The sequence below is a fragment of the Primulina huaijiensis genome, unplaced genomic scaffold, assembly GCF_012295235.1.
Source record: "Primulina huaijiensis isolate GDHJ02 unplaced genomic scaffold, ASM1229523v2 scaffold43369, whole genome shotgun sequence".
Lineage (NCBI taxonomy): Eukaryota > Viridiplantae > Streptophyta > Magnoliopsida > Lamiales > Gesneriaceae > Primulina > Primulina huaijiensis.
This window is the reverse complement of record NW_027360496.1, coordinates 226,807-240,792: the sequence shown is the minus strand read 5'-3', so window position 1 is coordinate 240,792 and position 13,986 is coordinate 226,807. Positions and strand designations below refer to the sequence as shown.

Genomic DNA, 13,986 nt, shown 5'->3' with positions numbered 1-13,986 from the left:
AAAAATACTATTTCCTGCATACAATAAATAAGTACGTTAATGGATTGATTTGCTTAATTTTTTATGTGTGTGTTGCATGTTTTAATTATTTGAGAATTTTTTAGCGTTAATCTCGTCATTTCAAGTTGAGTATTTTTTAGAAAGATTTGGTCTTCGGACTTTCATAAGAAAATTTGTGGATCTTTACTTTATTGTGTTTACTTATTTTTATTCTTTTAATAGTTATTGTTGAAACATTTTATGTGTTCTCTAAAATAACAAATTTTTACATACAATGTATTTGAAAAAATGTGCCAACCAAACATTTTTATTATTTCAACTTACATTCTTTTTAAGTGATTTCCAAAATATTTAATTAGTTTTTAGATGATTATATTGAGTGTCTTTCGATTAGTTTATAACCAAACTCAATATAATATCTCGGTGCTCGGTTCAATTATGAACATTTCAAGAATGATCTATAGTAACTCTTGAAATTTTTAAAGTGTTTATCCACCCTTTTAGAACGCATTTTCGTTCCTAATATCCTTATAAAGTTTTTTTTTTAAAAAAAAATGGAGCCAAGATTTAAGACGTTGGCCCTCATAAAAAATTAAATACAAAGAAAAATCGAGTTCAAGACCTCGACCCTTTATTAGAAAATTTAAAATAAAATTGGGAGGTGAGTTTCAAGGCCCTGAATTTTCATTAGCAGATTCAAACTCAATATCTAAAAAGTCTCCGAATCAACATCTGCCATGAAATACTTGACATTCTCATCAACATTCACTTGAGTATATCTCTGAACTACATTGATCTGAGTCTGAGTCGACCCATTTGTTCTTTGTTTCTTCAATAACAAGTACTCTTTTATATCTCTTTTTCTTGAAAGATCTTCTGTCATATTTGGGATTTTTTTTTTCAAATGACTTCTTATAATCTTTTTTCTATATTTTGCAATTTGCAATAAAATGGTCTTGCTTTCCACAATTAAAATAATCCTGATTATCATCATCTTGATCCTTTTTACCATAAGAATTAGACTGATTTATATTCATAAATTTGCCAAAAATTTTAACAAATAAAGACAAAGTCTCATTGCTTATCTGGTCAGTAGATTTTATGTTGGAAGCTTCTTTGTTCGTGGTTTGAATTGGGGTTGTGGCGGTTGGAGCTTGAGTTGGCTGTGAAGTTGGTGGCTCTTCTTCTGTCCGATCGAATTCTCATCTCAAGCTTATAGGCTTTAATATCACCAAGCAAGTCGTACAGCTCGATCTTGTTGAAATCATTGGACTCCCTTATAGCCATCGCCTTTGTATCTCATTCTATAGGCAATGCACTCATAACCTTCAAAGCAACTTCGCAGTTAGAATATTCTACATCAAGATATGCTAGTTCAATAACAATACTATTAAACCCTTAATCAAAATCATTAAGAGTCTCGTCTGGCTTCATTTTGGCATTATCAAATTTTTGGATTGCAAATGTTAATTTGTTCTCTTTTGTTTGATCGTTGTCCTCACAGAATTGTGTCAGCTCTCCCAGGTTTTCTTAGCAGTTGAACATGTCTTAATCTTACTAAACATGTTTTGTTGTGAGTTTTGTATATGTTTTTGGTCACATTGTCAGCGTTGATCTTATTTTTACCTTTAGTCTTCCATTTAGATGGGTACTCTTCTACCGTCTATGAAGCACCATCAGTTATTGCTTTGGTTGTATTGAATTTCAAAATCTTCATTGTACCTCAAGTGATGACATTACACATATCATCATCTTGAGCCGTTAAATATGTTTGCATGTGTATTTTTTAATCTTCATAGTCTTATTTATAAAAGATTGGAATCTTGTTAAAATATGTCATTTAAAAATATAGTCACAAGAGTTCAAGAAAAACCCCTTTGATACCACTTGTTGGGATCAGATTATAATTTATAGGAGATGAATAAAACTCTTTTAAAATGTTCAAAATTTTGAGTTGTTCTTTACATTATTTAGGCTGCTAAGAAATATTCTTAAACGACTAGTTTTGTTGGACTACTGAAAAAGTGAATAAATACAGAAACAGTCCTACTTGACTAGTGATAAACTATAAAATACAATTGACAGTTAACAAAAAAGTCTTGAAAATAATATGCAAGGATGGAAAGTGCGTAATGAAATTAGAAAAATGTTTTATGGATGTTCGGATATAACACTCATAAGCCACCCCTTCTTTTACTTAATAATGATTCCACTAAAAGAATTTAGTTTTACAATGTCTTGTAACAACTCACTTCAGCTATGACATGCACTGTCTAAATTGAAACTCTGTCATAAATTTACAAGATCTGAATGTTTAAAAACCCTCAGTTCATCAGAAAACAATACAAAATAACCAATGATTAGCTTGAAGATTTGAGTTGGTAATATATCACATATTGATGCATGAAAATCTGATATAATATGATAGACATATGCTATGTGAGCAGCTTGAAATATGAAATCTTTGAGTGGCTCGAAAATATTGAATGAAAGATTAAAGATGCGCGAGAGTTCAAAAGCTTTCAATTGATACCGAGTCTGCATATTTATAGTTGAAAAGCTCTAACAATTATATTTGTTTTCCAGCAATCATATCTACAGTTACCCCACAAAATGAACATGTCGCTTTTAATCTCCGTATCTATTATTAAATGCTCATTAGATATTCCTTGTGTTTTTGCGATCTTAAGCTCATTGCTTATGAAAAACATATAGGTCATAGAAAAAATAAACAATTTTATACCACAGTGAGTTGTTATGATATTGTTTACTCATTCTATATCTGACAGTTGTTGGACGTCTTGACTTGCAGTATCTTTTTCTCATATCTGACCAGCTGCAGTGTGTTTGGAGTTGTTCTGTATTCAATAATTTGATTTGGTCATATTGATATAAAATCCATTGCAGCTAGAGTACATATATTCTGCAACTTGAACTTTGAAGAATTGTTTGAACGACTTGATTGGATCTCGCAGTCTGAAATCATGTAATTACAATAAAAAAACGGTTGAATACCGAAACAATTCGATGATGTTATTTGTCAATCACCAAAATTTAAGATAATAGAAATATTCTAACATAAATCCTCCACTCAAAGAGAAATTTGCATAACACTATTCCATTTCAAGCATTGAAGAATACATCATTTGAAGAAAATTCACTCACACAAAATATAGATATTCTTCATAAAATAGTTGAGTGATGGGGAAGTTGGTGAAAAATCCCCAATCAAAATATTTCTTTGGATTCACTCCCTACCCACAAAATTGTGGTACTATGTCATACAAAATGTGGTACACTTCATGTGGAAATGTGGTATTAAAAAAGTATCCAGGGACTGAACACAAAAAAATCGACGGTTGGGATTTGAAGGCCAATTTCTCGTTGAGTGATAATATTTACACAACGACAATAAAGAATATTTAGTTTGTTATTGACTTACTGTCAAGTGCTATAGTTCTTACCGAGAGAGTGTCATCGTTTGAATCAAGATAATATATATAAAATTTACCCTATTTTTTACACACTTAATTGTCATACATCTCTAAGCTCTATTCACAAATTTTAAATACATTTTTATAGAATTTACCCTATTTTTTACCCATTTAATTGTGGTACATCTCTCAGCTTTATTCGCAAATTTTAAATATATTTTTTTACTGTGGAAAATATTTGTCTTTTTTCTTCAAGAAACTGTTGATATATAATATCACCACGTATTTTTTTTCTTTCTTTTTATTCATTTTCCATTTTGTTTGTATTTGGTACTCATTGATAATAATATGATAATATACATTGATAATAATATGATAATATACAAAGATGTAATGTTTAATGTACATATCCAATGTATTCGATTTATTTATTGAAATTATCTTTTTTTAAAAGAGAGTGATTGCTGTCTTCATGCCTTGGCGACCATATTTCACTTTTCCCAACCACAATTACTTTTTTTTATTATTATTTTATAATTTTTATTTCCCCGGACTTCAACCATTATAAACCAAAATTCATAATTTCTTTGCTTTCTAATAAAATTTCCTTGAAAGGCCCAATAATTAATAAATTATTTAATAATTAACAATTTTTCTAAATCTCAAATTTGGACCGTCTGAGTAAAGTTAGGGGAACCTAAATTAAATTAAATCAGCTACAACCCCACAAAAACCCATATTTTCCCATTTTCTCATTACCGCAAACCCCAAAATTCAATCTTTTCCGATCCCAATCTCAAAATTTTACCCAAAAATTAATCTTTTTTCCTGGAAAATTCCTTGCTATTTTCTGTTATTTTTTCCCCTTGTTTTCACTGATATGTAAACTATTTTTGTGTTCAAAAACATCAGCTTTATCTCACTTTTATGTTATAGTTTTTCTCTTTTAGCTCTTTTAAGACTGATTGTAGCTTGTCAAGTGATAAAGGTGAAATCTTGGGAACTTCTGGAACTTGCTTTTGTGTGTTTTGAGGCATTTCCATTTTTATTTATTCATTAATTTCTTTTGCAAAACAAATACTTCTAATTAATCTCGTAGAGTTTTCTCAAATTATTCGCAAGAAAATAATGGGGTTCTGAGAAAAATTTGATTGGAAGTTATTTTCTTGGCGTTTGGCTTATGGAAGGTGCTAATACTCTGGTTAGCAGCGGAGTAACTGTGGTGGGATCAGATGCACCCTCAGATTACCACATAGCTCCCAGGACCACAACAGAAAATCCAATTCAAGGAACCGGATCAGCACCACCTCATGTGACCGTGGCGCCACCACTAGTTTCCATCACTCCACCGGATACGACGACCGCAGTGGGCGGCACAGCCACTTCGAAGAAGAAGAGGGGCAGGCCTAGGAAGTATGGACCTGATGGTTCCGTGGCAGTCGCCCTTTCACCCAAACCACTTGCTTCCTCGGCACCACCACCGGTGATCGACTTCTCCGCCGTTCAGAAACGAGTAAAGGTCCGGTCTTTTGGGTCTGAAGCCAAGCTGCAACCTCTCAGAGTGGAGACTGGGAGTTCTGGTAATGAGTTTGATTTTGATGTTGAGCAGCATTTTACTATTTATATTGATGTTCGTGAAACTTTGCTAGTCTAGTGATCTGTTTTTGTTATGTGAAGCCTACTTAGCGTCAATTATGTCTTCGGAGCATTTAGTTTTTTTTCGGGGGAATTATAAACATAGGATTTTGAATGTAGAGGTGGGACCAGTGAATTGATGTGTCATATTCTTGGCGCAAATGGGTCGCTGAAGAGTCAAGTGGGATTCAAGGAATCTTGAAATATTTCGGCTTTTGTTTCAGCGCTTTTTCTTTTTCCTTTTGCAGTGAAGGATCTTGGTTTATGATTTGTCTTCTTGATAATTCCACTTAAGTGAGCGTTTACTTAATTATGCAGTGGTATGCGCTTACCTTAAGCTTTGACTGATTCAATTTTGTCAATTAGTTATCACGTGATATGGGCTCTTGCAAATTTGATAGCTAATATGTATATTCCTTGTGGAAGTGAATAAAGTCCCTAGGATTCTAGGTGGGGAAGTCTCATAAACATACTAGGCACACCACAGCTACTTGTGGAATCAGTTTGAGATTTGGACACCCACAGCAGCCTAGAGAACCTCTCGATCTTATAAGCTAACACAAAATTACTTGTAGAATGATTGCGGGACATGTAATCGGATCAAATTTATAGCAGCCGTAAATAGTTTTCCTGTCATTGTTGCTGATATTGATATTTCTTTTCCAGGTGATCAGTGGGTTTCATGCTCTGTCGGTGCCAATTTTACACCTCATATCATCACTGTTGATGCTGGAGAGGTAAAATGTTGAGCTTATCTAAATGTATATATATTTTTATAATAATAATAGTTGTACAGAGCAGAATTTTAAATCGTATTTTCCTTTCCTGTTAAGGTTAACTCAATTACTAACTACCAAATTTCTTTGATTATTTTTTTGTTTATTAAGACGACTTTACGTCGCTGTAGAAGTTAAGTATGCAGAAGTTGTTCATGTCAAACTTAGGATTTACGTCATTTTATCTTTTGGTGATCTTAGGATGTCACGATGAAGATCATATCTTTCTCTCAACAAGGGCCCCGAGCGATATGCGTTCTCTCTGCTAATGGTGTAATATCGAGTGTCACTCTTCGTCAACCCGATTCTTCCGGTGGTACATTGACCTATGAGGTGCAAGCTGATTTTGAAATCATATCTTTTGACATTTTTTTCCTGATGTTTGCTGTTCTTAGGCGTATTGGTGTTGCATGTGAGTAACCAGTATTCTTATCCATCCGTTTGCCCATGTTGTTTAGGGTCGTTTTGAGATACTGTCATTGACAGGATCGTTCACGCCGTCTGAGACTGGAGGAATTAGAAACCGATCTGGTGGGATGAGTGTCTCTTTAGCTAGTCCTGATGGGCGTGTTGTCGGGGGTGGAGTCGCTGGTTTATTAGTAGCTGCCGGCCCTGTGCAGGTAAATTCCATCCATGTCGTTTTTCAGGATATAGCTCTTGCGTGATTTACAAAATAAACCTTACCAGTCTAACCCATGCTGGTGTTTTATCGTGATCCAGATTGTGGTGGGTAGTTTTCTGGTGGGTAACCAGCACGAGCAGAAGACGAAGAAACACAAACCAGAGTCCCTGGCCATCATACCTACTGCTGCTATTCCAATCTCGAGTGCTGGGGTGGAAGACGCATATCATACTTCCTCTTCTTTCCGCGGAGATAGCTGGTCGTCGATGCCTCTGGAATCGAAGAATAACGCCACTGACATCAACGTATCTTTACCCGAGTAGTAGGCCTACACTGGCCCCAACTCTTCAAACATAGTTCTTACTGACCACATTGGCATCGATTCTTCCATTCATATTTCTCTAGTTCATTCCACTTCGAATCTCTCTTCCTCGGCAACGCCTGTAAACCAAGTAGCAGCAGGAGCGCATGCCAATCACAACCCGTTTTTTCGTCCTGCCGGTTGTGCCGTTGGATGAATTCGTCGTCAGATTTTACACTTCTATGTTGAACCCTAAATCTTGAAGATTTTCTGGCATAGGTAGATTTGGTTAATGAAACTTTTGTTAATTTAATTGTCGGATTTAATTTTAAATAAAAAGTTGATTTCGATTAAAAAAATTTAAAATTCAACGAAGATAAAATAAAGTTTTTTTAAAACAAAAAATAATAATATTAGTTATTTGAGACAACGAATATGGTCAATCATTTAAAACAAATAGATAAAAACTTGTGTGAGACGGTCTCACGGGTCGTATTTGTGAGACGGTTTCATGGGTCGTATTTGTGAGACGGATCTCTTATTTGGATCATCCATGAAAAAGTATTACTTTTTATGCTAAGAGTATTACTTTTTATAGTGAATATCGGTAAAGTTGACTCGTCTCACAGATTAGGATCCGTGAGACGATCTCACATGAGACCCACTCTAAAAAATAATACTTTTCTTAAGTATATTTGAAATATATTGCCTAAGATATATTTTTAAAAATAATAGTTGATCAGTGTTGGATAACAAAATATCTCGGTTATAATATAAATTTGAAACCATTTCAAGAACAATTTTTAATACGCAAATTGCATCTATGTTTAACAAAAAATTATTTATAAATATACGATAAGTTTTATGTAAATCTTCTCTTAAATAAATTAGATAAGAACAATCAAATGATTATTTAATTATATTTTTATTTTATATTTCGACCCTAATAAAAATATACGTAGTTTCTAAATTTCAATAAGTACACATGATAGATATTATACTTATCCAACCATCTCCTAAAATTTGCTCTAAAAATTTTAGAATTACTTAAAACTTTGTTTGGATAAATACTTATAAAAAAAATTTACAAATAATTCAACAAAAATGTTTTTATAGATAAAAATAGTTAACAATATATTTGAATAACTATTCTACACAAACTTTTTATTTGCAACTTTTTTCCTAATTTTTTTTCTCGTTTGCGATTTATTACCCTTTTGAGATGTTTTTTATTTTAAAAATATCAAAAAATATATCTTTAAAAAATACTTGAAGAACACTTTTTTTAAAAAAATATTTTCATAAAATGTTTATACAAATCTTATCCAAATAGTTTTTATATTTTTTAAAATATTTTCATAAAATGTTTATACAAATCTTATCCAAATAGTTTTTATTCACTTACGAAACGTAAAAAAAAGTTTTCCTTAAAATTTTGTTATTAATTAATGGAGCTCGTATCTATGAGTAAAGTCTCATTTCAAAATTAAAATTTATGAAAATATTTTACCATCAATAATTACCTATGGGTCTCCAAATAGCATAGACTAAAATAAATGACTAAGTCTATGACTACATAAGCAACTTTATCATTCGTAAGTCAACTATGACCAAATGTAAGGTTAGTAAATATAAAATTTGAGAAACTTGCATATTTTATCTTTTATGTTTGTTTTTTACGATTTTAGTTCTACCATGTGAGAGCAATTTTTTAATAGTAAGTCAACTAAGACTAAATGTAAGGTTAGTAAATATAACATTTGGTAAAATTGTATATTCAGTTTTCAATGTCATTCTTTTTGTGATTTTGGTTCAATCATATTATAGAATTTCAGTTTTAATATGTTATCCTTCTTTTGTTTGTATTTTTTACAATTTTGTTAGGATCGATTATTAGGATCAAAAATAAATTTAGAATAGACGAATAAATTTATCTCAAAATATTTCGAATAACACTGAAATTTTGTTCTTGATAACTGGGTCCCAATAAGTAAATCAATGTGAATTGTGCGGAAATAAGCTTAATGAAACTGGTTGAATAAATGACTTATTAAGAAAATCAGTTGAATTTGTATAAAGAGCAGTAAGGTAGGTAGACTAAAAAACAAAGAAGCACAAAGTTGTTTCTGGATGTGCGTAGATTTTAAGACTCCTAAGACACTCCTTCCTCCTCATGGAAGGTTTACATTTAATGAATTTTGTAATTACATGTAATTTGAAATCACCAATTTCAGTAAGACTTAACACTACTTAATTGAAACTCTTAGTATAACTTCAATATAAATATTTTGTGTAGTAAGACTTCTTAATATCAAGTACACAGATTTCACATAAAAATTCTAAGCACAAATTTGATTATCAAAATGATCAGATAATGACATATCAGCATGTGTTAGCCATTTTAGTTTGGGTCGTAGAAAACTTCTTTCAAAGGAGATAAGTTAACAAAAGAGTTCAGAGATAGAGTGTGATTATCTTACTTTTTGAGCTTGTTCTACTTATTGTGTTTTTTTTTTAAAAAAAAAATCAAAAATCTTAACGACAGCATGACACGTGTCTCGACCGTTACCAGATCAAAAGTCGCACATGTTAAATAATTGGAATATCTAAATCTTTCATTTTACCTTTGCATCTTCTCATTCAAAGCATATCTGCTCTCAAACTTCTTGCTCCATTTCACCTAAAAAATCATCTAATTTCTATATCTAAAAACTTATTTCAGAGATAATCGCTCTAACAACTCCTTCCTATATAATGAAAGCTCTTTCAATCGATTTCGAATCAATTTACTCTATGAAATAAGAACTGTCTCCCAAGTCTTCAAAGCTATTGAGTCATCTGGAGTCAAGAACTTTATCAGTTCATTTTTGGACATCTATATAAATGAGCTGAAGAATTTCTATGCAAGAGGAAAAGTCACTGATGATGGGAAGATTCTGATGCATTTGGTTGAAGAAAGTTTGATGATCAAGCAAAATTATTTCTCTGCATTGTTTCAATGCCATTGAAGAGCTAACTGACTTCTCTCTAGTACCTCAGCAAACAGTTGAGGACATGAAGCTGAAGTTTTCTGCATCTGGTGGTATTATCAAGACTTATGGGAAGAAGTAAAAAATGAAGTTTGAATAACAACTTATGTCGGATGTCGTGGCCATGCAAATACGTGCTCTTTTGATGCTTATGCTACTGAAAGTTTTCTGGTAATGACAACAATTGTCACATGAATCAAAATTAACCGGCCAGTTATTTTGTTCCATATGATGAAGACGATGATTTAAAATGAAAAATAATCAGTTGGATTCGTCATCCCCTTGAGAATATTGTTTGAACATGTAGGAGCCTTGCTGAGCGACTCTGTGACTCTGCACAAGTTCAAGGCTCTCACTGCACCAAATATTATCTCTCTCAGGCAAAAAGGACAAGCGTTGAATATCTCTGCTCCTAGAATGATGTTCATCGATAAAGAAATTAAAGAAGAACTGGCTGCTGAAAAGAAACCAGTTGAAAAGAAGAGCGACAAGGGAACTATATTTCAGCCAAAGAAGAAACTTATTTTGAAATCTAGTGACTCTGAGATAACAAATCCTTCTTTTCTTGCGAAAAAAGCCATAACAACAAAAATCAGACTAGTGCCTACACCGATCAAGGCCGTACCTATCTCTCAGAAATAAATGGTCAAGGATACCGAAAACAATGGTGCTTAACAACCAACAAAAAATTTGAAACTGATAGCGATGACAATACCTACACCATTCAAGATAGCACCTAGATCTTAGAGATTATTTTTTATTGGGTCTCTAATTTCGTTACGAATTAACATTTCTTTGTAGTGGAGTGTACTTGAAGACTAAAACATAAAAAGTGGGACAACATTATGTTCCGTGGAGCCACCCCTTGAATTGACTACTCCTAGTTGAAGTTTTATACTTTTATATAATGGTGATGATGATATAATAGCTATTTATTTTTCAAAAATAAATGATAATAATAATAATAATAATAATAATAATAATAATAATAATAATAATAATAATAGTTCATTGAGTTTCATCACTCACTCGATGGGTTTCATCACTATATATCATATTTCTCACCAAACTGTTTTCACCTAATCAATATCATATTTCACACTTTCTACATGCTTGGACGTAAGTATATATCATTAGATTTACATGAAACATCGATTTTTAAAATATATCGTCGATTCTCATGAACGATACGAAAGTCGATTATTGTTTCAGTTTTATTTATTGAGAAAATTATATTTTTGGGTTATGTAATTTATAATTTTTCTATTTTAGTCATGTTAATGGTGAATTTTGAATTTATAATTCTGTAACTTGCACGTTTTTTTTTATTTATGATTATGTTATGGTGAAATTTTCATTTTTATTCTTGTAACTTGTATATTTTTTTTCATTTCGGGTCCTTTAACTTGTATGTTTTTTCATTTTTCTTTTTTTTAATAGAGGACACAATGGACTCGAGTAAAAAAAAAAAATCAAAAATGAAAGCAAAACATAAAAGTTACTAGATTAAAAATGAAAATTCATCGTAATATGACAAAAAAATGAAAAAGAAACACAAATTACGTTACTAAAATGTAAATTCATTGTTAACAAGAACAAAAATGAAAAACATGTAAATTAAATGACCAAAAATATAATTTTCACTTATTTATTTCATTCATATTTTAGATAAACCCTGCAAAGTTTGGAAGTAAAGTAAAGCGGATACACTATAATTGATGTGGTTTGATCGAAAGACCTATGTCTACATGTCAACTCCCAGAATTTCAGCAAAGCTGAATAATTCAATCTAAGAAACACACACACACACACATATATATATATATATAATTTTGATATGATGTCTATTTATTGTGCTCATATCTATGTCTACTGAAGATGTGACACTCAACTATTGGACGTGATGAAACATATAAAAATTGTATATCCAATAGGTGAANTATATATCAACCATGATGAGGTCATCCTACTGACGATTATCTCCGCTCAGATTTGAAAAATAACCCTTAAAGTTGACATTAACAAAATATATAATATTAACTTAAAAAACGGCACAGAATATATAATATGCTCGGAAATTTACTAATAATATATAATTGATTAAGCAACGCCGTGTCGCAAGATATATAATATTTAGAAATTAAGTTTCCAAGAAAATTCATTAAATTGTGGTTAATTAAGCAAACAAATAACCTATATATAGTACTCTATGTACGTAACAACAATAAACCTTGCATTATACGTCCAAATTTCATTCTTCTTCTGCAAGTTAATCAAAAAGGTTATGAAGGTATTCGACAGGCAACTCATAATTTTTTCGTTGGTGGCGCTGATCATTATATGTTATTTTTCGGTTTCGGCGTATGGAAACTTCGACGTGTTTTCATATGATCGGATTTTCGTGTTCTGGGTTTTTAATATCACAATTTGTGTTGTGCATGTCAAGTATGACGGGAGATCTGTTGAAGATTTGGACGAGTTCATGAGTTCCTTTGGCTTGGTTTACGAACGAGAGGACGAAGAGAATGATGGCCATGCAATTATAATAAATGAAAATATAAGCAGTAGTAGTATTAGTACTGATCATGAAGATGTAGAGGTGTATTCGAATGTAAATTCAGATGGTTATGACACGGAAAATGATTGGAGTGGCGAAGAAGACGATTTCGAAGATGATAATTTGGTGGGAAGAAGTGAAGACTTTATAGCGAAGATGATAAAAGGGTGGAGGGAAGAATTGTTGATGGACATGATCTCCACACAGAATTAGGGTACATATTTAATTTGTTTTCTATATATTTGATGTTTTTGTTTTCTTATTTCATATACAAAATCCCCTATATATTTTTTTTGGGGGTTTTTGATATAAAATTACGTACGTGATACGTTTTATTGTTGGTCAATGTATTTTATCTACTATGTGCAGAAAATTTTTTGTCTACTTTTATTTTGGACAAGAAGATATTATGTATATATATACATGAGACGATCAGAACTTTGTAAAATGTTTTAGAATAAAGATCGTGCATGAAGAATAAACATTGTTCCTCTCTCTCTTTGTTTTTCTTTTAATTTTTCTTTGATTTTTGTTATAATTAGATGTTTGAAGATTAAATAATTTGTAAAAAAATTAAAATTTATATATTAAAAATATTAGTGAGTCTCGTAACTTTATATTCGTGAGACGGGTCGATCAGATTTTTAACCAAAAAAAATATTTTTTTGTGAGTCAAATTACATATAACACGATATTATATTTGTATAAAAATATATAGATCAAGCGGGCCGAGCTTAAGTTGGGACGGGTGGTCACCGCCTCTCAAGTGTATGACATATAAATTTTTTTTTTTTTAAAATTTCAACTCTTTTATTTGATTCTTCCCAAGTTGCAAATTAGAATTAAAAAATTTCAAATCTCATATTGCCTCTGGTAATCGAACAATTAATCCAATATGATGTTCTAATTATACTATCAGTGTCTCTAATTAATTGTTTATGTTGCTGTCAGTTATTTGAAAGTCCTAGAAATCCACTAAACTGAATTATGTCACAAACTCGATGGTACTTATATTACGAAAATTCTGGCATGCACTACACATTTATATTTTAGATGATAAATTATAAAAATAGACTTCAATCCAATTCCATCTTTTTATTTTTTTCTTCTCAGTTACTCTTGAAAAAGAAAAATATCGACCGGAGTGTAATCTTGAGTGTACATCTAGTATGACTCATTATTATACAATGCATTAGGCCCATCTCAATCAGTCAAAATATATGGTAACCTAAGTAATAATAAATGAGCAAACTACACAATTATTCTGGATGAAGTTCAATTTAATTTTGTCAAAATAAATGTTTTTTTAAAATCACAAATTAATGATATACTGTGTTAAATTTATGGGTTATATTAAGTGTTGTGAAGTAGATGGGGAAGTGTCACGGAAAGAGTAGAACTCTTTGGTGACACGTGGCATGGCGCCATGAAGGCTTGCACCCGAATTTAACATGTTGTTGGGCCTAACTCAAATATGGAGCCCGATACAAAATCCAATGAATCTAGGGCCCAATGGGTTGACTGAGGAGCCCAGCTAAAATGAAATGGTTTCCACTTTCCAAGGAAAAAAAACGAGGCCGAAAGAGATGGTTATATAAATTAATATTTGTTATCTACGACTCGGAACTTTTT

At 31.6% G+C, this 13,986-nt stretch overlaps 1 protein-coding gene across 1 annotated transcript; it reads left to right on the top strand.

Annotated features, from left to right (window-relative positions):
- The first annotated feature begins 4,127 nt into the window (after positions 1–4,127).
- LOC140970131 (AT-hook motif nuclear-localized protein 1-like) lies at positions 4,128–7,081 on the top strand. Its single transcript, XM_073431724.1, has 5 exons — positions 4,128–5,014; positions 5,736–5,806; positions 6,047–6,178; positions 6,304–6,465; positions 6,566–7,081. Exons 1-5 carry the CDS (start codon positions 4,615–4,617, stop codon positions 6,788–6,790), a joined length of 990 nt encoding a protein of 329 aa, XP_073287825.1. The 5' UTR covers positions 4,128–4,614; the 3' UTR covers positions 6,791–7,081.
- The last annotated feature ends 6,905 nt before the right edge of the window (positions 7,082–13,986 follow it).